This window comes from Aedes albopictus, chromosome 2, assembly GCF_035046485.1.
Source record: "Aedes albopictus strain Foshan chromosome 2, AalbF5, whole genome shotgun sequence".
Taxonomy (NCBI): domain Eukaryota; kingdom Metazoa; phylum Arthropoda; class Insecta; order Diptera; family Culicidae; genus Aedes; species Aedes albopictus.
Window position 1 is genome coordinate 361388331 of NC_085137.1, and position 21325 is coordinate 361409655.

General features: G+C 41.3%; 1 protein-coding gene and 3 long non-coding RNA genes across 5 annotated transcripts; 1 reads left to right on the plus strand and 3 right to left on the minus strand.

Annotated features, from left to right (window-relative positions):
* Window positions 1-1661: 1661 nt before the first annotated feature.
* On the minus strand, window positions 1662-4548 carry LOC134287247 (uncharacterized). The gene is made up of 3 exons (XR_009997149.1): window positions 4254-4548; window positions 3746-4183; window positions 1662-1862 (listed from the first exon to the last, which is right to left on the minus strand). It is a non-coding gene; the product is annotated as an uncharacterized LOC134287247 (long non-coding RNA).
* A 1219-nt stretch (window positions 4549-5767) lies between these two features.
* Window positions 5768-8549, minus strand: LOC115263147 (uncharacterized). 2 transcript variants are annotated; one of them, XR_009997904.1, is made up of 5 exons: window positions 8400-8549; window positions 8043-8157; window positions 7608-7747; window positions 6725-7540; window positions 5768-6666 (listed from the first exon to the last, which is right to left on the minus strand). XR_009997904.1 is itself a non-coding variant. In XM_029866071.2 (4 exons), exons 1-4 carry the CDS (start codon window positions 8502-8504, stop codon window positions 7430-7432), a joined length of 471 nt encoding a protein of 156 aa, XP_029721931.1. In that variant the 5' UTR covers window positions 8505-8549; the 3' UTR covers window positions 5768-7429. The 2 variants fall into 2 exon arrangements, 1 of the variants encoding a protein (XP_029721931.1); XM_029866071.2 differs by having other exon boundaries at window positions 5768-7540.
* Window positions 8550-16052: 7503 nt separating this feature from the next.
* Window positions 16053-19957, plus strand: LOC134288334 (uncharacterized). Its single transcript, XR_009997906.1, has 2 exons — window positions 16053-16676; window positions 19606-19957. It is a non-coding gene; the product is annotated as an uncharacterized LOC134288334 (long non-coding RNA).
* LOC115260729 (uncharacterized) lies at window positions 19952-20831 on the minus strand. The gene is made up of 4 exons (XR_009997905.1): window positions 20694-20831; window positions 20473-20633; window positions 20259-20410; window positions 19952-20091 (listed from the first exon to the last, which is right to left on the minus strand). It is a non-coding gene; the product is annotated as an uncharacterized LOC115260729 (long non-coding RNA).
* Window positions 20832-21325: the final 494 nt, after the last annotated feature.

Consider the following 21325-nt stretch of genomic DNA (forward strand, 5'->3'; position numbering starts at 1 on the left):
GTCAACTACTTGTTTCAATAGTGGAACTATTGATAAACAATCAAAATACTATTGATTTACAACTAAAATTTTTTTCGTTGATTTCGAAAAATTTGGCCAATTTGCAGTAACTTTTGTTTCAGCACTTCTTTCGGAAACGCTTTCTTGGCATATAAATCGTCGTTCAAAGTCATGGGAAGGAAAGGGTTAAAAATTATAAAAATATTTGCTAAATTAAAAAAAATCAAAACAAATACTGTTATTATTTTGAACAATTTCACATAGTGGTTTCCATGTGCTTAAAAAATTTTACTTTTTTTTTCTATAACAAAATGACCATATTTGTGTTGTACATATTGATTTATTTTAGACCGAAGTCGATATGTGAAATCAATTATCCCCAACAAAAGTTCCACGAAGTAAAAACGTCGGAATTCTAATTGAAACGTCGCCGACACAGGCAATTCTTACGCGTCGGCGAACCCCAAATTAGAATGCCGACGCCGAACTTCACCGAAGTTTTGACTTCCGAAATTTCCAACTTTCTCTCGCATGATCAACAGTTCGCTGTCAAATTTTCAGCTCAATCGATTATAGGAGACCAAAGTTACATCATGTCAAAGTTGGCCATTTTGTATAAAAATCGGTTTTCACTGCCATTTTTATGAACATAGCTGTATATGGGGGAGTAGAAGATGGAGCAAGATTGGTCACTTTAGGATAGATCACCATAAATACAAATCACATTAGTTTTTGTTTTCGTCCTTTTCTATTCAATATATTAGCATGCTTTTGAACAAGCAGTTATCAAAATTGATTGATTTTGCTCACAAAAAAGAACAAAAAACTGGGCAAGATGGATAACTTTTTGAGTGATTCAGATTTTCTCAACGAAAAACTACTATATACACGATTTTCTCTGTATTCATCTATACTCCATATACATATTAAGCAAATAAGAGCTACATACTAGTGAACGTCTTGTTCGTATTTATTTTGGATGGCTGTAAGACGACTTAAAAATCTATATTTTCTCAAAAAATAATTTGATGAGCTCATTCTGCTTGGTTGCAGTTGGTTACGAGGAAGTCTTGCAATAAAATGTAAAACACTTTTCAATACTCAAAAAAATGCGCTAAAAAATTATGATTATCCATTTTGCCCTGCGGTCACTTATATGGGGACTATATGGGATTTTTTTCAATAACCACCCTTAGCTTTCATAGATTCATGCTGATTACCTAATAGAATCATGTTAACCCTCCTTGTGCATTAGGGTAATTTTTTACCCAAACTGTACACTACGTCAGCGAGCTGTTCCTAACGTGATGTATTAGGAAGGTTTGCATAATCAAAACTAAATTGTAGCAGTTCTAGGCTGACCAGATTTGTTCCGTTTAAATACGGGACACATGCTGGAAACTCAACAAAAAAAGAAATCAATGTCCAAGAACAGAAGTGGATATTGTGAATAAGGCTATTTCAGCTGGAAAGAACGAGTAATTCAGTCAAAAACATGAACAATGTTCCAGTGGCAAGTATTTGAAAATTGAAGTGTCCCGTTAAATACGGGACGGATGGCCAGCCTAAGTAGTTCGGATTGTAAATCACTCTAAAACGATATCTTCCCATCTTGCCCCGTGACACATCTTGCCCCACCTCACCCTAACAGTATTTTTTTCATACAACGAGTTGCCCCTAGTCAGACCCCGATGTAATTTCGGATGGCTTGGTCGAATGAAACACCCCACCCACAGCATTTTTATTGATATTACACAACAGTGAAAAAATATATTACAAAACATTTGATAGATGAGACGGGTGAAGTAGCTGGTCCAGGTAGATTTTTTTAATGATGTTACCGCTAGTTACCCATAGTTGACCTGAAACGGTTTTTAAAGCGAATATACGAATTTTCATGTAAAAAACGATTACTGTTCACAAGTGATCAATTTTACTCTGAACTGCTATGCCTAAAATAAACATTTCCCAACAACACTCCGACATCCGCATGACCTTGTGCAGATACAAAGGGGTTGGTCATTCAGCACACTTCATTTGTGCCGTTATTTTTGAGAGTGTGCCAATGTGTGCCGAAACTGTGCCGGTTATTTATCAGTGTGTGCCGAAGGTGTGCCGCATTAGCGTGGGACACAAAAAGACATTTTACTCCTGTACACTTTTTGAGTTCCATTTTGGTCCCATATCAACTGTGCAAAATTTCAGATCGATCGGAGAAACTATATTTTAGCGCCAGCCATTTTAAATTTTCATACGATTTAGTATGGGGAAAATCACTTTTTCAAAGAAAAATCGCCACAGATTGCCCCTCAACCCCTAAAAATAAATCTATGAAAGATTTCTGTTGGAAATTTTACGAGGAACCAACCCTCCGAAGACCGCAAAGCGATCTGAGGCATGTGAAAAAAGTTATTGACTGAAAACCGAATGGGATGCCAACGCTGTTTAACATGTAAGGAATAACAATAAATAATAAAATCTCGTTATTTTATCGATCGGGTGATGCCTAATAACTTTTTCCAGGAACGTCGCATCGATTTTCTGTCTTCAGAGGTCTGATTCCTAGTGAAGTTTTCTACAGAAATCATTCATCGACTTATTTTTAGGGTCTAGGGGTGACTCCTAGCGATTTTTCTTTGTAGGGGTAAAGTTTCCCCATAGTAAATCGTATGAAAAACTAAGAATGGCGGGCGCTAAAATATAGTTTTTCCGATCGATCTGAAATTTTGCACAGTTAATATGGGACCAAAGTGGAACTCAAAAAGTATACAGGAACTTGAGATTTTCCATTTTTTGTATTTTCCCATATAAACCGTGTACCAGGCTAGTGCCGCATGTGCCCAGTGGAAGTTTTCTTTGAATATGATTTCGCTATTTAGAACCGTGTCTATGTTTGGCAAATGTTGTTATTCTGATCAGTATTTACCAACCCAATCCCACCCAGAACACTTGTTTTAAATTCATATAAAAGGATTTTTGCAATTGTAAGTATGTTGGCAGGTTAATTCCATACCGCAAAGTTGGATTTCATTGATGGGCCGAAATGTTCCGGGATGTGCCGACATGTGTGCCGGGCACAATGTGCCGAATGACCAACCCCTTGACAGATACAATAAACTCCGCGGTCTGTTGGCAACAAGTGATTGCAATCATCACTTCCCTCCCCATCCCCACATTGACCAGCAACCTGACGTAGCCATTATCGCTTAAAAATAGAAGAGTCATCAGTACACACTGAAGATGCCTGTTCACCCCAAGCAGGTATCTCATTGGTTCCTTGTGTGAGCGTAGCTGGTGATACTGGAGTAGCATCTACGGGCGATCAATCAATTTTCATTTTCATTTTCATGAGCTTTTCCGTAAAATATGCACTAGGTAGTTCAAATCAAGTTGCGACATATAAAAGGCATAAAATCTATTTACACATTCCAGGCCACTTCAGATGTCAACCAAAAGCAAAATATTTGTTACAGAAACGTAAAAGGTCTTTGAAATTAAGTAAATCTGTTTTCAAAAACTCTTATCTATATATTCAAACTGGTTGTGCTGTCTCAGGTTGTGCTACTTTTCCCCAAATGTCGTTTCCACAAATGGCACTTTTCCTCGAATGACCCATTTTTCCGAATCACACCCTTCTTCATTTCATAGGTAGTTTAAAAAAAACAAGAAGTTGTAGCAAATTCAATAGTCTTTCACCAATAATAATTAAAACTAAAGTATTCTAAGAGACAAGCGTCTGACTTACCTAGATTCATCCCCGTACTAAATGTACCATTTACAAAACGCAAACCGGTGGTCCTCTTCGAACACGAGAAATGGCCATGCTCGTGGAGGACCGGCAAGCACTCGGGAGTTTTTGAGCGGCGCATACTAACGACGATCTTCGGCGGTGTGCAGGAGTACGGTGTGTGGCGGCGGAAGATGAACGAGACCTCGCTTTACTCTACGGCGAATCCAGCTTCCAGAAAGTGACCAAAACAGGAAGGATGCAGTGGGCAGGACATGTTGCAAGTATGTCGAATAGTTATCCTTCAAAGATTATGTTCGCAAGAGATCCGGATGGTATGGCATGGCTTGGAGCACAGGTGACCAAGGTGAGCAGACCACGTCGAGTGTTGGATGTTCCCGAGGAAGTTGAATGGAGCAGCAATCCGCAGATGCCGGCGCGGTAGCGTATGGATCTCTGCAATGAAAAAGCAAAATTTTAAGTTTTATTTATTTAGTAGCACTTACGGTTGATATCTGTGAGCTACCTTGCGGAGGTTGTTTCCACTTTGCCGAGAAACATCTCCAGGATGCTTCGGAATCGGATTTCCTCGTCGGAGACGGCTGTTTTGCGGTCAAAAGTCTCACTTTACCTGCTGGTCGTGTGGAGTCGTGTAGAGGTTTTAGCCCGCGGCCGCGCGCGAACCGAGTTTGACAGATGCTGTTAATGCACTGAAGCAAAAATTACATCACTATTTCATATGCATGATTTGGCGAGATTCAGAAAGATTCCGAATGATTCAAAAAAGATTAAAAAAAGATTAAACTCAAAAGATCAGAGTGTCACCCTCTCGTGACGTACTCATCGCCAGCGGTTCTGAGAAGCTTGTCGGGACAATCAAGAAATGTCTCGCCACCGAGTTTGAGATGACGGACGTCGGAGAGGTGAGGAATTTCTTAGGAATGCGGATTGATCGGGATGCTGAGAAGAAAACTCTGCGGATTAGTCAGCGGCGGTATTTGGAAAACCTTTTGGATCGTTTCCAGATGCGGGACTGCCGACCGATCGCCACGCCGATGGAGAACCGGCTTAAGCTGCCAAAAGGTGAGGAGTCGAAGAGAACGAGCAAGCCCTATCGTGAACTGGTCGGATGCGTCATGTACGTTTCGCTAACGTCTCGACCGGACTTGGCTGTTGCTGCAAATTACTTCAGCCAGTTCCAGGCATGCCCCAACGAGATTCACTGGATACATCTACGCCGTGTATTACGCTACATCAGAGGAACGCTGGATCTCGGGCTGATCTACCGAGGATGCGACGTTGGCCCGGTGCTCGAAGCCTATTCTGACGCCGACTGGGCGAATGACATTACCGATCGTCGGTCTGTGTCTGGTGCAGTATTCAAGGTATGTGGATCTACTGTCAGCTGGAGTGCCAAGAAGCAAGCTACCGTATCCCTTTCCTCTACGGAAGCTGAGCTAATCGCCCTCTGTGCGGCTACCTGCCATGGACTGTGGCTGGTCAGAATTCTAGAAGACCTTGGGTCCAAGCCAGTGACTCCCATCACCTACTACGAGGACAACCAGTCGACGATGAAGATTGCTGCAAACCCGAAGGACTCTGGTCGTCTGAAGCATTTGGACGTGAAGCACTTCTTTGTCCGAGAGCTAGTGGAGAGCCACCAGATTCGTATCGAGTACATCCCTACAACGAAGCAGCAGGCGGACATACTCACAAATAGTCTTCCAGGACCTGCATTCAGGAAGTTTCGAGGATATCTAGGATTGACAGACTGCAGGGTTTGAGCGGGCGTGTTAAGTGTGCAAACCCTACTTGTAACCCCCACTTGACATCGGCGCCCCTGCTGCCAATACATTTTTGTTTTGCTTTGCGCTTCACGCTACCCATTGTTATAAGAACAAACTTTGTTAATAATAAAACACGCGTTTTGAATTCGTTCGATTATTTTTCCGAGTTTTTATTTCGATCCGCGAATCCCTTCCGCCGGATAATTTCAATAAATAAGTAAAATTCGTAGTTGAATAGGTTCACCATGTCCTCCCAGAACTGCAAGGTGATGCTAAGCTGATCTTCTCTCATGAATGAATAAAATGCGTAGTTAAATAGGTTCACCATGTCCTCCCAGAACTGCAAGGTGATGCTTAGCAGGTCTTCCCTAATAAATATGTAAAATTCATAGTTGAAAAGGTTCACCATGTCCTCCCAGAACTGCAAGGTGATGCTAAGCTGACCTCTCATGAATGAATAAAATTCGTAGTTAAATAGGTTCACCATGTCCTTCCAGAACTGGTTTTCAGAATAGGTATGTAATGATTGCTAATTTGCAAAAAAAATCTCAATCTTTTCCATGACTACCTAATAGAAACAGAAGGTACATGTTAAAAAAAAAATCATATAATCGCGCATTTTTCTTCTCAAACCAGCCGAATACATTTCGATATTCACTTCACTACACAGGGGTCGGACCTGGATCAGTCAGCATGAAGTTCCGGTTCGTGCTAGAGATAGCCTTGATTTTCCTCCGGTGGACGTAGCGATCTTTCGCCTTGTGACTCATGTTCACGACCATCAATCGGCGAACGAGGCAAGCCGGGAACTTCTACTCCGGTGAGTTACCGTCCATCAAGTCCTATCCCGAATTATCGGCAGATAGGCCTCAGTTGGGTGTACGTCGAGTAGAACTCCATCAGCTCCTCCGCGGTCATTGCCTTCTCCTGGTTCAACGGGACAAATTTAATATCTTTGAGAGCATGGTGCCTTTGCACGCTTTCGGCAGATATTCTGGTGTAGGAGTCCTTCGTAAAGGTGACATTCTATCCATTCTATAGAACGGCCGCCACGGCGAAAGGGCGAATCTGTTCGTAGCTTCCGTCATCACCATCTTCTGGACGTCGACGCCTTTGGCCGGATCCACTTCAATGAATTGCGGGAACGGTATCCTGAAAACCAATCTTCCATTAGTCCCTGAGTATAAATTAACACATCCTGCCTACTCACTTCCCGAGGAACAGCTGCAGTCCGAGTACCAGATCTTACAGGCGCAGCAGATTGCATCGATTGGCCGGAATGTCGTCCTCCGAAACATCCTTAGCCGCTTCCACCTCGCCCTGTTCCTTGGTTATTATCTGCTTGTGGGTGTTCACCTCATCCAGCTCCAGACCAAATTCGGAACTCATCGTCCGCTGCGTTCTGCAGATCGATGAAGTTGTGGTAGGAGTCCTTCGTAAAATTTACATTCCTATAAGAGTAGCGGTCTTTCGCCATTAATTCCGCATCATTAACCAGCAATTAGGCTCCTGGTTAGTGTACGTCCACCAGGATCACGTGAAGCGGCACACTCAACACCCGTTTATTCCGAGGTTTATTAGTCCGGTCCAAGTCCAATCCGCTGCTGTTGCTCGGAACTTGCTCCTGTTCCTGATGAAATTAAGCGAGCCGTACAGTTTGACATTTCTGAATGTAAACAAAAAAAGTGCTCCCAGGCGTTGCTCATTTTCGGAGGTGAAAAAAAAGATCACCATTTCAGAGTTGCCAAAACCCACAAAAAATTACTTCGCATTGTAATTTTTATTTAAAAAAGTGGTGAATTTCCCAGTTTTTGAAAATTTGTATGAAAATCAGGAGTACATATAAAAAAAATCTGAAAGCGGTAATAGTCATCAAAAACACGTGTCTTTCGAAGAAAAATATAAAAAAGGGGGGTTAGGTCAGACGGGAATAGTCTATTATGCGGTATGGTCCAGATTTGAACAGAGCAGCCTCACATGCAATGTACGTATCTCCGGGATGATTGTCATCATCTTGGACCAGATCCTAAAACGATAGAAATCGCAATTGCTAATTAAACGTTTCAATTCATGCTGGTGAATATTTAACATACCTGTGACCATCGAAGAAGCGGCGATACGAGGATTCTTTCCGCCTGCATCGGGCTACTAGGTCCAGCTTGATTAGATGACAAAGTCTTCACTCCTTTCTTTTGCAATGTCGCAAAAATCCTCAATGTGCCTCTTACGTGTGCTATAAAATTGATAGAAATTAATATAATAATTTAACAATTCTGGAGCAACATTTGAAAAGGGCATACAAGCATTGGTAAACAATGACTTCACACGTCGCTCCTGCGCCCTCCTCAGCTTATTCACAAAAACTAAGACTGTTATCAGATAGAGCAAACATCGATCTTTCGGATAACGGTGTTCATTTGCGTGGGCGGGCTGCTGTTATGCCCTACGGAGCGTTTTTGAAAAAAGACACAAGACCTCTTGGGCCCTTTTCAAATGTTGCTCCAGAATTTATAAAGAAATTATTATACCATCTTCAACGTTCAGGAACATCTCCGAAGCAAGTAAAAGTGCTCTGCCCAAAACCGGGGAAAACTCAAGTTGATGGGATACTCCTGGGCATAGCCTGTAGAATGCCTCGTCGATCTATTTTTCATGGTATTAAAATATTATCAAAAATATTATATTATTTCGTGCCCTCAATGCAAATACACTGCAGGTCAAAAGTGTGGGTCACCATTAGGGTTAGCCGGCAAATTCATAGTAGTGTTTACGCCCAAATCTCTAACGATCGATTTCAAAAGTGTAGGTCTCAGATAAAAAATATCATATTTTTGACGAGGTGGCCCCAAACTTTTGATCGAGAGTGTAAATACCGTAATGCTTACCAGTCTGCCATTGAATGATGCGAAATGTGGAAATGTTTGAAGTATCTCAGCGAATGACTTTTTCTCCTTCAGCAGCAGTTGGTGGAATGGGAAACAGTCGCTCATCTCCTTTGCGATTTCGGCAATGTTATTTGGATTCGCAATTACTGCTGTTAGGGCAACTTCACTGGTGGTCCAAATCCTTGTTTTGTTCCAAATTTTTGGACCAAACCGAAAATTTCGGCGTGCACCGGTGTTGTAAATGTTGTTCCAAAAGTTGTTTATACCAGTTGACCGATCTATTTTTTTTGGAACCGGCATAACTTTTGGTCCATTTTTGTCTCGATTTGGACCAGGATTTCTCTGGTTCTAAATTCATTTTGACGTTTGAACGGGATAAACAACATCATTAATTTTTTGTCATTTCGGTTGTCATCGCTTCATCGGACCTAGCGGAGTAACCAGATTTGTGTGGATGTGGAACCACCGACGTCGCTGGCGGAACATCGCCCGGAAAAACGCGAGAATTTATCCCTCCAGTCCTCAAGAGCAGCTGCCAGGATTTCCGGATCGACATCCGTGCCACAAAACAGTCAAGATTGATCCGCCGGAACATGAGTGATGCCAGATGCTGCTGGAAGTGAAGTCGGAACGCAGGAGCATCTGCTAGAATCTATTTTCGGCTGCAGGTTCCGAAATTACTCTTACCTGATGGGGTCCTGCAAAAGCTGCCGAAACTAAAGAAGGAGTTGGATCCAACCGGAACCGGAATGCTTCTAATGTATGCTGTATACCTATGTAGCTGGAATGTTGTATTTTCCAACGGAATGCAGAAAGCTCGAGAAAATACGCCCTTGACGAGTTCCCGCGGGGGATTCCTTCAAGAGTTCTCGCTGGTGTTTCCTCAAGCAGTTTTCGATGGCAATTCCTCCAAAAGTTCTCGCGGGGATTCCTCCAGGAGTATCCGTTGTGAATTCCTGCTGGGCTTTTCTTAGGAAATCCCAAGGGAAATCCTGCTAGGGATTTCTGTACGGACTCCCGCTGGTGATTCCTCAAAGAGTTCTTGCTTCATCCAGGAGTTCCTGTTGGAAATATCTTAGGAAGTTGCTACTGGGGATTCCCCTACAATTTTCCGCTAGAGGTTCACCTCCTATATCCCGCAGGTAATTCCTTCAGGAGTTCTCGATGGGTATTTCTCCAGGAGTACCCGCTGTGTGTTCCTCCATTAATTCTAAAGAGATTCCCAGTGGGAACCCACTGCGGGAACTCTTGGGGGAATCTAAAGTGGAACATCTGGAAGAATCCGGAATTCCTGAAGCTCAGGGGAAACTTCCAAGAGTTTCTGCTGTGGATTCCTCGAAGAATTCCTGCTGGGGATTTCTTTAGAAATTCCCGCTGGGGATTCCTGCAGGATTCCTCCTACAACTTTCTCTGGGAATTTATGGTTTACTGCTGGGAATTCCTCTACAAGTTTACGCTAGGGATTCATCAGACTTTGAATGCTTCGAGGACTTCCCGCTCCATGGAGATTCTTCGAGTAGCTCTCTCAGGGAACTCCTGGAGAACACGCTGGGGATTCCCTTATGATTTCTGCTGTGGATTTCTCGAGGAACTCTGAAAATTCCGTTAAAGTTTCCTTCAAGGGTTTCCACTGGATATATACATATTCTGTAATCCTCTGTTCTGAACAGGAATTCACACTGGTGGATCTGACAAAAGCTTCCTCCGGGATTTCTTCCAGGAGTTCCTCCGAGAACTCTTTCAGGAGTTCCTCCAAGAATTCTTTCAGAAATTTCTCCAAGAATTGTTCCAGAAGTTCCTCCGGGAATTGTTCCAGGAGTTCCTCCGGGAAATCGTTCCAGGATTTCCTTCAGGAATAGTTCCAGGAGCTCCTCCGGGAATCCGTTCAAGAGTTTTTTCGGGAATTGTTCCAGGAGTTCCTCTGGGAATAGATCCAGGAGTTCCTCCGGGAACTCTTCCAAGAGTTCCTTCGGGAATTCTTCCAAGAGATCCTCCGGGAACTCACCCAGGAGTTCCGCAGGGAATTATTCCAGGAGTTCCTCCGGGAATTGTTCCAGAAGTTCCTCCGGGAATTGTTCCAGGAGTTCCTCCGGGAATTGTTCCAGAAGTTCCTCCGGGAAATTGTTCCAGGATTTCCTTCAGGAATAGTTCCAGGAGCTCCTCCGGGAATCCGTTCAAGAGTTTTTTCGGGAACTGTTCCAGGTGTTCCTCTGGGAATAGATCCAGGAGTTCCTCCGGGAATTCTTCCAAGAGTTCCTTCGGGAATTCTTCCAAGAGATCCTCCAAGAATTCACCCAGGAGTTCCTCCGGGAATTGTTCCAGGAGTTCCTCCGGGAATTGTTCCAGGAGTTCCTCCGGGAATTGTTCCAGGAGTTCCTCCGGGAATTGTTCCAGGAGTTCCTCCGGGAATTGTTCCAGGAGTTCCTCCGGGAATTGTTCCAGGAGTTCCTCCGGGAATTGTTCCAGGAGTTCCTCCGGGAATTGTTCCAGGAGTTCCTCCGGGAATTGTTCCAGGAGTTCCTCCGGGAATTGTTCCAGGAATTCCTCCGGGAATTGTTCCAGGAATTCCTCCGGGAATTCTTCCAGGAGTTCCTCCGAGAATTGTTCCAGGAATTCCACCGGGAATTCTTCCAGGAGATTCTTCGGGAATTTTTCCAGGAGTTTCTCCGGGAATTCTTCCAGGAGTTCTTTCGGGAATTCTTCCAGGTGTTCCTACAGAAATTCTATCATGGATTCTTCAGGAATTCTTTCAGGGATTCTCCAGGAATTCTCCGGGATTTCCTTCAGGGATTCTTCAGGAATTTCTTCAGAGATTTTCCTGATTTTCTGGAGATTCCTCCAAGAATTTCCTCCAGGATTTCCTCCGTGAATTCTTTTAGCAGTTTGTCCAAGAATTCTTACAGGAATTCCTCCGGGAGTTCTCCCAGAAGTTCCTCCGGGAATTCTTCCAGAAATTCCTGCAGGAATCCTTCCAGAAGTTTCTCCGGGAATTCTTCCAGAAGTTTCCGGGAATTCTTCCAGAAGTTCCTCCGGGAATTCTTCCAAGAGCTCCTCCGGAAATTGTTCAACGAGTTCCTCCGAAAATTCGTCCAGAAGTTCCTTCGGGAATTCTTCCAGAAGTTTCCGGGAATTCTTCCAGAAGTTCCTCCGGGAATTCTTCCAAGAGTTCCTCCGGAAATTGTTCACCGAGTTCCTCCGGGAATTCGTCCAGAAGTTCCTCCGGGAATTCTTCCAAGAGTTCCTCCGGAAATAGTTCAACGAGTTCCTCTGGGAATTCGTCCAGAAGTTCCTCCGGGAATTCTTCCAGAAGTTTCCGGGAATTCTTCCAGAAGTTCCTCTGGGAATTCTTCCAAGAGTTCCTCCGGAAATTGTTCAACGAGTTCCTCCGGGAATTCGTTCAGAAGTTTCTCCGGGAATTCTTCCAGAAGTTCCTCCGGAAATTGTTCAACGAGTTCCTCTGGGAATTCGTCCAGAAGTTCCTCCGGGAATTCTTCCAGAAGTTTCCGGGAATTCTTCCAGAAGTTCCTCCGGGAATTCTTCCAAGAGTTCCTCCGGAAATTGTTCAACGAGTTCCTCCGGGAATTCGTCCAGAAGTTCCTCCGGGAAGTCGTCCAGAAGTTCCTCCGGGAATTCTTCCAGAAGTTCCTCCGGGAATTGTTCCAGAAGTGCCTCCGGCGAGGCCTCCGGGAATTCTTCCAGCAGTTCCTCCGGAAACTCTTCCAGAAGATTTTCCACGAATTGTTCCAGAAGTTCCTCCGGGAATTCTTCCAGAAGTTTATTTTTTATTTATCACGGAGACAAATTTCGTTCGTTTGAAACAAAAATATTCATGTTTATTCAGTAAAATGATAAAATATTTAAAACTAAAATATTAATTTTTAAAACAAACTCAATTACATATTGATTTCTCCAATACCCATTGAAGAGCCCCCCGTTCCGCCGTCGAGAGCATAAACAAAACTCTCAAGTTCCAGCTGCATCACCAAACAAGTTTTCCTCTTGCAAAAAAAGGCAAGTTTCACCAAAAGTTTCCACGAAATCCCATTGATTTCGGGAGCGTATGTTATCTACATGATGTTGGCATTGAAAGTGCCACGCGGGAAGTGGATTTTCCTAGAGAAGGAAATAATTTTGTTAATTTAATTGGAAAACAACTATTTCCGTAGGGCCGACCTGCCACAAAAAAACAATTTTTTTTACAATTGTTTCTAGCATAACCAGTCAGAAGATACATGTTTGTTTCAAAAATGGATTGAATTTGCTTCAAAGGTGACGTTCGATTTGCTCCAAACAGTTTTATTTTTGTTGCCAGAACAAATTGACAATTTATTTGATTTTACCTGGAATATTTTTGATTTTACCATGCTTTTTTCTGCGTGTATATATTTGCTTTATTGAATTCATGTAAAGTTCTTCCAGAAGTTCCTCCGAGAACTCTTCCGAAAGTTCCTCCGGGAATTCTTCCAGAAGTTCCTCCGAGAATTCGTTCAGGAGTTCCTCCAGGAATTATTTCAGGAGTTCCTCCGGAAATTCTTCCAGGAGTTCCTTCGGAAATTCTTCCAGGTGTTTCTCCACAAATTCTTAAGGATTTCCTGGTGGAACCCCTGAAGGACTTCCTGGTGGAATCCCTGAAGGACTTCCTGGTGGAATCCCTGAAGGACTTCCTGGTGGAATCCCTGAAGGACTTCCTGGTGGAATCCCTGAAGGACTTCCTGGTGGAATCCCTGAAGGACTTCCTGGTGGAATCCCTGAAGGACTTCCTGGTGGAATCCCTGAAGGACTTCCTGGTGGAATCCCTGAAGGACTTCCTGGTGGAATCCCTGAAGGACTTCCTGGTGGAATCCCTGAAGGACTTCCTGGTGGAATCCCTGAAGGACTTCCTGGTGGAATCCCTGAAGGACTTCCTGGTGGAATCCCTGAAGGACTTCCTGGTGGAATCCCTGAAGGACTTCCTGGTGGAATCCCTGAAGGACTTCCTGGTGGAATCCCTGAAGGACTTCCTGGTGGAATCCCTGAAGGACTTCCTGGTGGAATCCCTGAAGGACTTCCTGGTGGAATCCCTGAAGGACTTCCTGGTGGAATCCCTGAAGGACTTCCTGGTGGAATCCCTGAAGGACTTCCTGGTAGAATCCCTGAAGGACTTCCTGGTAGAATCCCTGAAGGACTTCCTGGTGGAATCCCTGAAGGACTTCCTGGTGGAATCCCTGAAGGACTTCCTGGTGGAATCCCTGAAGGACTTCCTGGTGGAATCCCTGAAGGACTTCCTGGTGGAATCCCTGAAGGACTTCCTGGTGGAATCCCTGAAGGACTTCCTGGTGGAATCCCTGAAGGACTTCCTGGTGGAATCCCTGAAGGACTTCCTGGTGGAATCCCTGAAGGACTTCCTGGTGGAATCCCTGAAGGACTTCCTGGTGGAATCCCTGAAGGACTTCCTGGTGGAATCCCTGAAGGACTTCCTGGTGGAATCCCTGAAGGACTTCCTGGTGGAATCCCTGAAGGACTTCCTGGTGGAATCCCTGAAGGACTTCTTGAAAGAATTCCTGAAGAATCCACGAAGGAATTCCTTGAGAATCCCCGAAGGAATTCCTGGAGAATCCCTGAAAGAATTCCTGGAGAATCCCCGAAGGAATTCCTGGAGAAACTCGTGAAAGATATCCCAGAGAATCTACTGTAAGAATTCTTGGAGGAAGGAACTGTTGGAATTCCCGGATGAACTTCTTAAAGAATTCTCAAAGAAACTTCTGCAGAAATCTCCGAAGGAACTCCTGGAAATATTCTCCGGGGAACTCCTGGAAGAATTATCGGAGAAGTTCTTGGTGGTTAACCTGGGGGAATTTGCGGATCAACTTTTATAGGAACTCACGAAAAAATCCCAAGGGAATTCCTGCAGAAATCTCCGGGAAAACTCCTGGAAGAACTCTTGGTGCAACTCTTCCCGAAGATATTCCTCGAAGAATTCACAAGGAAACTGCTGAAATCTCCGGAGGAACTTCTGGAAGAACCCTCGGAGGAGCCTTCAACTTTTTTCGGGAGTTTTTTTTTTTGTGGAATTCTTCCAGAATATGTACGGAATCTCCCGAGGAGTTCTTACGGTACTCCTCCAGGAGCACCTCCAGAAGACATTTCCCAAAGAATTCTTGAAGAAATTTTCAAACAACTTCTGGAATAATTCTCGAAGAGTTTTTCGATGAATTCCTGAAGAATGCTAGATTCCCAGAAAGAACTCCTGGAAAAAATGGAAAAAACTTCCTGATGATTTCCGGGAAAAAAAAACTGATGGATTCTCGGAAAGAAATCCTGATGGATTCTCAGACGGAACTCCAGGTAAATTCCCAAAAGAGATACCAAGTGCATTTCTGGAACGATCTCCGCGGGAAAGCCTGGAGGAACTCAAACTGGGAACTCTTGAGAAAGGAATCCCAAGCCAGAACTCCTGCAGGAATCCCCAGCAGTAACTTCTAGAGGAATCCCTAGCGGGACGGGAACTCTTGGAGGAATCATTAGAGGGAACTTCTAGAGGAATTCTTGGTGGGAACTGCTGGTGAATTTTCGGAAGAAACTCCCCAGCGAGAACTCCAGGAGGCATTCTCAGCAAGAGCTCCTTGAAAAATCCCCAGCAAAACTCCTGAAAGAATAACCAGCGCGAATTCCTGGAGGAATAATCTTCAGGTGAAATTTTCAGCGGGACCTCTTGGAGGGATCCCCAGCGAGAACCCCTGAAGAAATCCCCGGCGCGATCTCTTGGAAGCATCCCCGGTGGGAGCTTCTGGAGATATCCTCGGTGGTAGTTTCTGTATTTCGCGGTGGAAGTGCTGGAGGATTCCTCTTTGTGGAAGTTCCCGGTTGTTTATTTCTAGAGGAGTCCGCGATGGAAACTCCTTGATAAATTCCCGGTGGGATCTTCTGGAACAATCTTCAGCGGGAACTCCTGGAGGAATCCCCATAGGGAAGTTCTGGAGGAATCCTCGGTGGGAACTCCTGCTGTATTTCCGAAAAAAAAAACTGCTGGAGGACTCCCTAGCGATAGTTCCTGGAAAAATCCACAGCGGAAACTCCTGGAGGAATCCCCGGTGGGTGTTTCTGGAAAGATTTCACGATGGGAGTTGCTGGAATAATCCTCTGTGGAAGTTACTGAAGATCATCTGAAAATCCTCTTGCGATTTTATCCACCACCAATAAACAAATAAATACTCCTGGGGAATTGTCCAGCATTCCTTAACGGGGTATTCTTCTGGGAAATTCTCTAGCAATTCACACCGTATCTCCCGAGAATCGTTCCATCCAAGAATTTGCTGGCAATTTCTGCCACCACTGCTTCTTCCGTGAAATCTTTCTGCAGTTCATGCCACAGATTTCTTCCGCAATTTCTTCGGAGAAACCTTCCAATCATTCCTTACAAGGAATTCTCCAGTAGTTCCTCTCAGGGAATGCAGGATTATTCTGAAAATACACAAAATATTGGCACCCGCTGCAACTTCCTCAATAAATTTGCTGTCTGTTATTGTTTACACAAAAATAGACCAAAAAAATAGAACAATCGGTGCATTCGCGCGCGGTTTGGTCTATTTTCTTTGGTCTATTTAATTTGGAACGGTCCAAAATTGGTATAAATTTGGACCAAAAAATGGACCACCAGTGAAGTTGCCCTAGCGTCACAGCTCGTTGTACTAGTGTTGTGGGAATTGCATCACTAGTTACTTTTGTCGGACGATTGTATTTCTTCAGCTCTTTTGGCACACGCTTTGCAATATTTCGAACTCGGTGATAAATGTAGCCGGAATGATCGCCACTATTATTGCCGCTCTGCCACCAGAAAAATGCGGACTGTAATATAAATATGGATTGATGAAAACAATCAAGTTGAACATATTGAATACATTACCTCGTCCGGGGTGTGGTACCTTGTGGTATGCACATAATAAATTATTGTATTACTCTATTACGTTTAGCGTGTATGTTTACATTGAGTATCTGTCATATGTGGAGATGTTGTTATTGTTGTCTAGAGTGTGAATCATTGTATGTTATATTAAAGTATCGGTAATAAAGTGTATACAAATAATGAATACAGTTGTTGAATAATCATTACAGAGAAAGATTCTCACATTGGCGACGAGAACGGTGAACAGTGCATGTGAAATTAGTTTAATTTCGGTTCGGGAAGTGTTGTCTTTGGAAAAAGAAAGAGATGAGTGGTGTGTGTGTGTGGTGCATGCAGAGTGGTGATGACCTCCAGGTGATGACTTGTGATTGAATTTCAACATTGGAATCAAAAAGGTAAATATTGTGTACTAACTGTTCAATATGAATAAAACGATCTATTTGTACCTTCGACTAATGACAATGATAAACCTGTGAGAGATTTTGATGGTGATCGGTATTGTTTAGTTCAAATCGATGACAATCACTATTGTCAGATAAAGAAATAAAGAACTGTGAAGAAAACCTAAGTTTTGTTGATTGTGATATATATTGAAGTTATCATTGCTCAGCAAAGTATAATAAGTCTACGAGACATAAAAAGGGTTGGCTCTTGAAACCAAATTAATATGAAGACATGATTTAACTAATGCTTTGTCCTGTTACAAGACTAAAAATGTAACTTCAAGAAAATTAACATCAATGTGTGAGAATAATTAAACTGTCTTGGTAGTTTGCAAGATATGAATTTTTGACTGACAGTTAAAGCATTCGTTGAAGCTAGACGACATATTCAGAGCAGTTGCTAACTACTAACCTGTTAAGTATCATGCTAGTCAAATGGCTAGTTGAATTGGATATTTAAAAAAATCGAACAATAAAAAATGAAACTTTTCGGCTTAACTAGAAGTCTCAGGAATTCGAGTAAAAAGCGCTTTATAACCTATTGAATGTGTTGTCAGGAGGGGCATTTTGACTTATGATTGCCTAACACTGGATATAGTGCCATTTTTGCTAATGAGTGGCCATCTTGCCAAGAACTGTGGCACAAGTTAGAGAACAAGGTACAGCATTACGCTCAACAACAAATTCTGCGCAATAATTTCCTTATAGGAAGAGACAAATTTTGATCAGTTAAAGAAGTATTGAAACTATTATTGAGGAGAATAACGTACAGTATATCAAAAGCACAAGATATTGGAATAAAAAAAGATAATCATTTCTGTAACTACAGGAATAGATATATCTAATGAAAGCTGGATTATGAGGTTTGTTTTTCAGTCGAGCTTATTAATGCAAACAGGTACCATTACTAACATGTTACCTTGTTTGAATTTTTAGATTTCATACACTGAAAAAACTGCAAATATTGTATGCATGTGTCGCTCACATAGATTTTTGCAATTTGTCATAGATAACCCTATTCATGTGTAGATACACATAGTTTATATAAGGTCCATCGATTTTATGTGTGATCCAGCGTGGAAAACGAATATGTGTGTATAAATAAAATTTATATATCAAATTCATGGATTTTTACCAATAAAAATGCGTGTACATGTATAAGTGATATTTGTGTTGAGTTCATTGAAAATTTGAATAAAAACGTGCTTTAAATTGTTTCAGTACAAAGAAATGAATCGTAGAGGCAAGCGTAAGGGCCATCATGACACAGACAATCATGGTCAGTGTGCACTACGTCAGACTTGTAGTCGTTAACAAAAAAAAATATGAGGATGTATTTCATCGAAAAAATGTGAAATAAGTGATATGATAGACAGATGATTGAGCTTTGCAATAATGCAGAATATTCTAGTCCGATCCAACGAACTGAGAATATTATCAGTATGATAGGCATATGTAGAAAATCAAAGTTACTTAAAGATAAAAAGTTCTAAATTTTGACGGTACATTGAATGCGAATAATTTGGAAAAGGCTTGTTGAAATAGCTTCATTAGGTATCTAGAGTGAGAACATAACATGTTGAGGTGCTTTTGCAATATTTTGGAGGTACACCATTAAAATAAGTCCTACAGTTCAGAACCCAAAAGAGCGACATCAAAGGAACAAATTTTTGGTTTTGTAATGTTAAAATAGGTTTGATTCAGCACGAATCACCAGTTAATGAGGGAAAATATGCATCGTAGAATGTAAACCTATTGAACGACCAAACCGTAAAAATAAACTCATTCAGTTTGAAAGGTAAATGGTAAATCATAAGAATTCCGAAATTATCGGAAACATGGTTCCTAAAACCGTGGACACCTATATAGGTGAACCGTCGAAAAGTGCTCCAATAAGATGATCGATTTATTTTGTTATCTGGAGAAAATTGCTTTGTATATAATAATTGGCTACTATCATTACGTTTACGGTTGGAAGCCGAAGTGACTGGCGGGGTGAAAATTGATGTTTAACCTACTTATAAACATAGCAACTCGATTTAGATTAGTGCTAATTTCAGCTCTTAAGTAGCTTAATGATGCGCAATACCAGCAACCGGTTCAAATTTACGTCACAACTGCAACTTTGCATGTGCTTAAATGCGTGACTTCGATTTGGTACTGCGACAATGATGTATGTATTAAGAATTTGAGATAATTATAGGATTACAACATGAAAAAAAAAGAATGAATATTAATATTCTACTATACTTTCAAACAGCTAGTGCGGGTGCGAGTTTTGTGAACAATATATATAAAATTTAATTAAAAAAATGGATGTTTTCAAGTTTTCAAATTACTATTTAGCTAAAACTAGTATTACAAATATTGCTTTGGACAAGTGACGTTTTTCAAAATCGTGATTTGATTTAAAAAAAGTATCAATCCCTTCGATATTTAGAAAACAAAATCTGTTAAGCCAAACTTCTGAATATATTCTGAACAAGAAACGAGTTCCAGCAAAGTTCGCCAAAAAAACATAAAATAAAATAGTGTTTGTATGACACTTGGACACTTTGGATCGAAAACGAGTTAATGGATATTGATAATTTTTCCACTGTAACATTCGTGCAGTGTTCCGACATATTAGTTAAAAAAAATGTCTGAATCATAATCTGAATATACATACCTTTTGTATGAGATTCTTCTATGAAAGGACATGTCAAAAAAAATCAGTGGGCAGTATACAATGTTTGCATGCTAGCTGTCATTGAAAACATTTGAGAAGAGGAAAGCAATTTAAATAATTCATCAGCAAAGTTAATATTTAGCTTGACACTCAGTATTAAAAATATTTTGGGATTTGGGAAAATATTTGGGTCAAAATAATATTTCTTTTTAGGTACAACCACAAGTAACGGCCAAGTAATTTACCAAAATGCCGAGCAGAGATGGATGACCAAATGGATGACTGTACTTCTAATTTTGATGTGAGACTGAAGCGAGACGTTTATAAACTGAGGAGACTATAAGCGAAACAACGTGGAGTGACCTTGCTGCGGATCTGGAGAAAAAACGAGATGTGGTACCTTGTGGTATGCACATAATAAATTATTGTATTACTCTATTACGTTTAGCGTGTATGTTTACATTGAGTATCTGTCATATGTGGAGATGTTGTTATTGTTGTCTAGAGTGTGAATCATTGTATGTTATATTAAAGTATCGGTAATAAAGTGTATACAAATAATGAATACAGTTGTTGAATAATCATTACAGAGAAAGATTCTCACACGGGGCATTTTCATTGATCCTTGTGGTTTTCAATTGAGGAAATGCTCGTACGATTTGTTTGGCCAATTGCCATTGATCATTTGTGGATGGATATCTGAGAAATGAGATAATAAAGAAAATTTGTCTTATCAATATTGTGTACTAAAGTGGCGTCCACAAATTACGTAAGGGTATCACTAAAATTGAAAAAAAAAATGTTTTGCAGTATTCAGAGACAAGTTTCAGTTAAGTTTGATTTATGTTTAGCAAATGTATACTTACCCTTGCTGGTCGTAAATCGCCTTTTCAAACCGTCCGCACAAAATTCGTACCATCTCGTGCAAATGCTTTACTTTAGGAACGATGTTTTGGTCCAGCTCATTGTAAACGATATTCCGAAATGCTACATCGTTTACTAAAATGGCTCTTAGGTTCTGCAATGAAAACGAACAATTATCGAAAATGCTGGGACATTATTGAGACAGCAGCTACATACCTCGTCACGGGGCCCTTCGTTTTCGCCAGCTTGTGATTGAGCTGCACGTAATTTACCAATAGTCGCAAGTATGGTTTTCCGTGGTCCCACAGCAGTAATTCCGATTTCTTATAGATCTGCTTCAGAAAGCAACTGGAGGGAACGATTGTTTACTTTATGGTCTGGAACGACGAATAATGTTCATTTAGTATATAACTTTAACGAAAAATAGTTGAACATACTCCTGATTGCACGACTGTTAATATAAATAGACTGTGTTTGATAACAAATTGGGACTAATAACAATAATAGATGACAAAGAGTGTTGTTATGTCAAGCTGAACATTTCATTAGGTCTAATGTAATAATTTCAATTATGTTATTCTGATTGCGTAAGTGTATTAATTACCAAAATTACCAAAAACATATTTAATATGTATTTATCGTGAAATATATATTAGCGTTTTAGTCATGGGAAATGCGGTTATATTTACAAATAATAAAGCATGCTTTGATTATATAAAAATTTTATTTAATAAATTTGTCAATATTTGTAAATCAATTATACATCTCTATTACTAACCTTTTCTGTACAGTTGGGTTCACATGGTTGGAGTATAGCTTGTTAATCATCGCAATATTTGAGGCTTATATACGAAGACTGTTCGTCTATTCCTATGCGTTTCCATAAACTGTATGCTTTTCTGGTATACACTTGTGAGCTCAAAACCCTTACTAAGTCGTCGGTGTGTTTAACTTCCCAGCTGTACATATCCAAATCAAGTCTACAAATTTCGAGCTTTTCGATCACAAAGATGATTTTTTCGTCACATGATATTATTGCTTCTACTACACCGTACTTATTTGCATTACA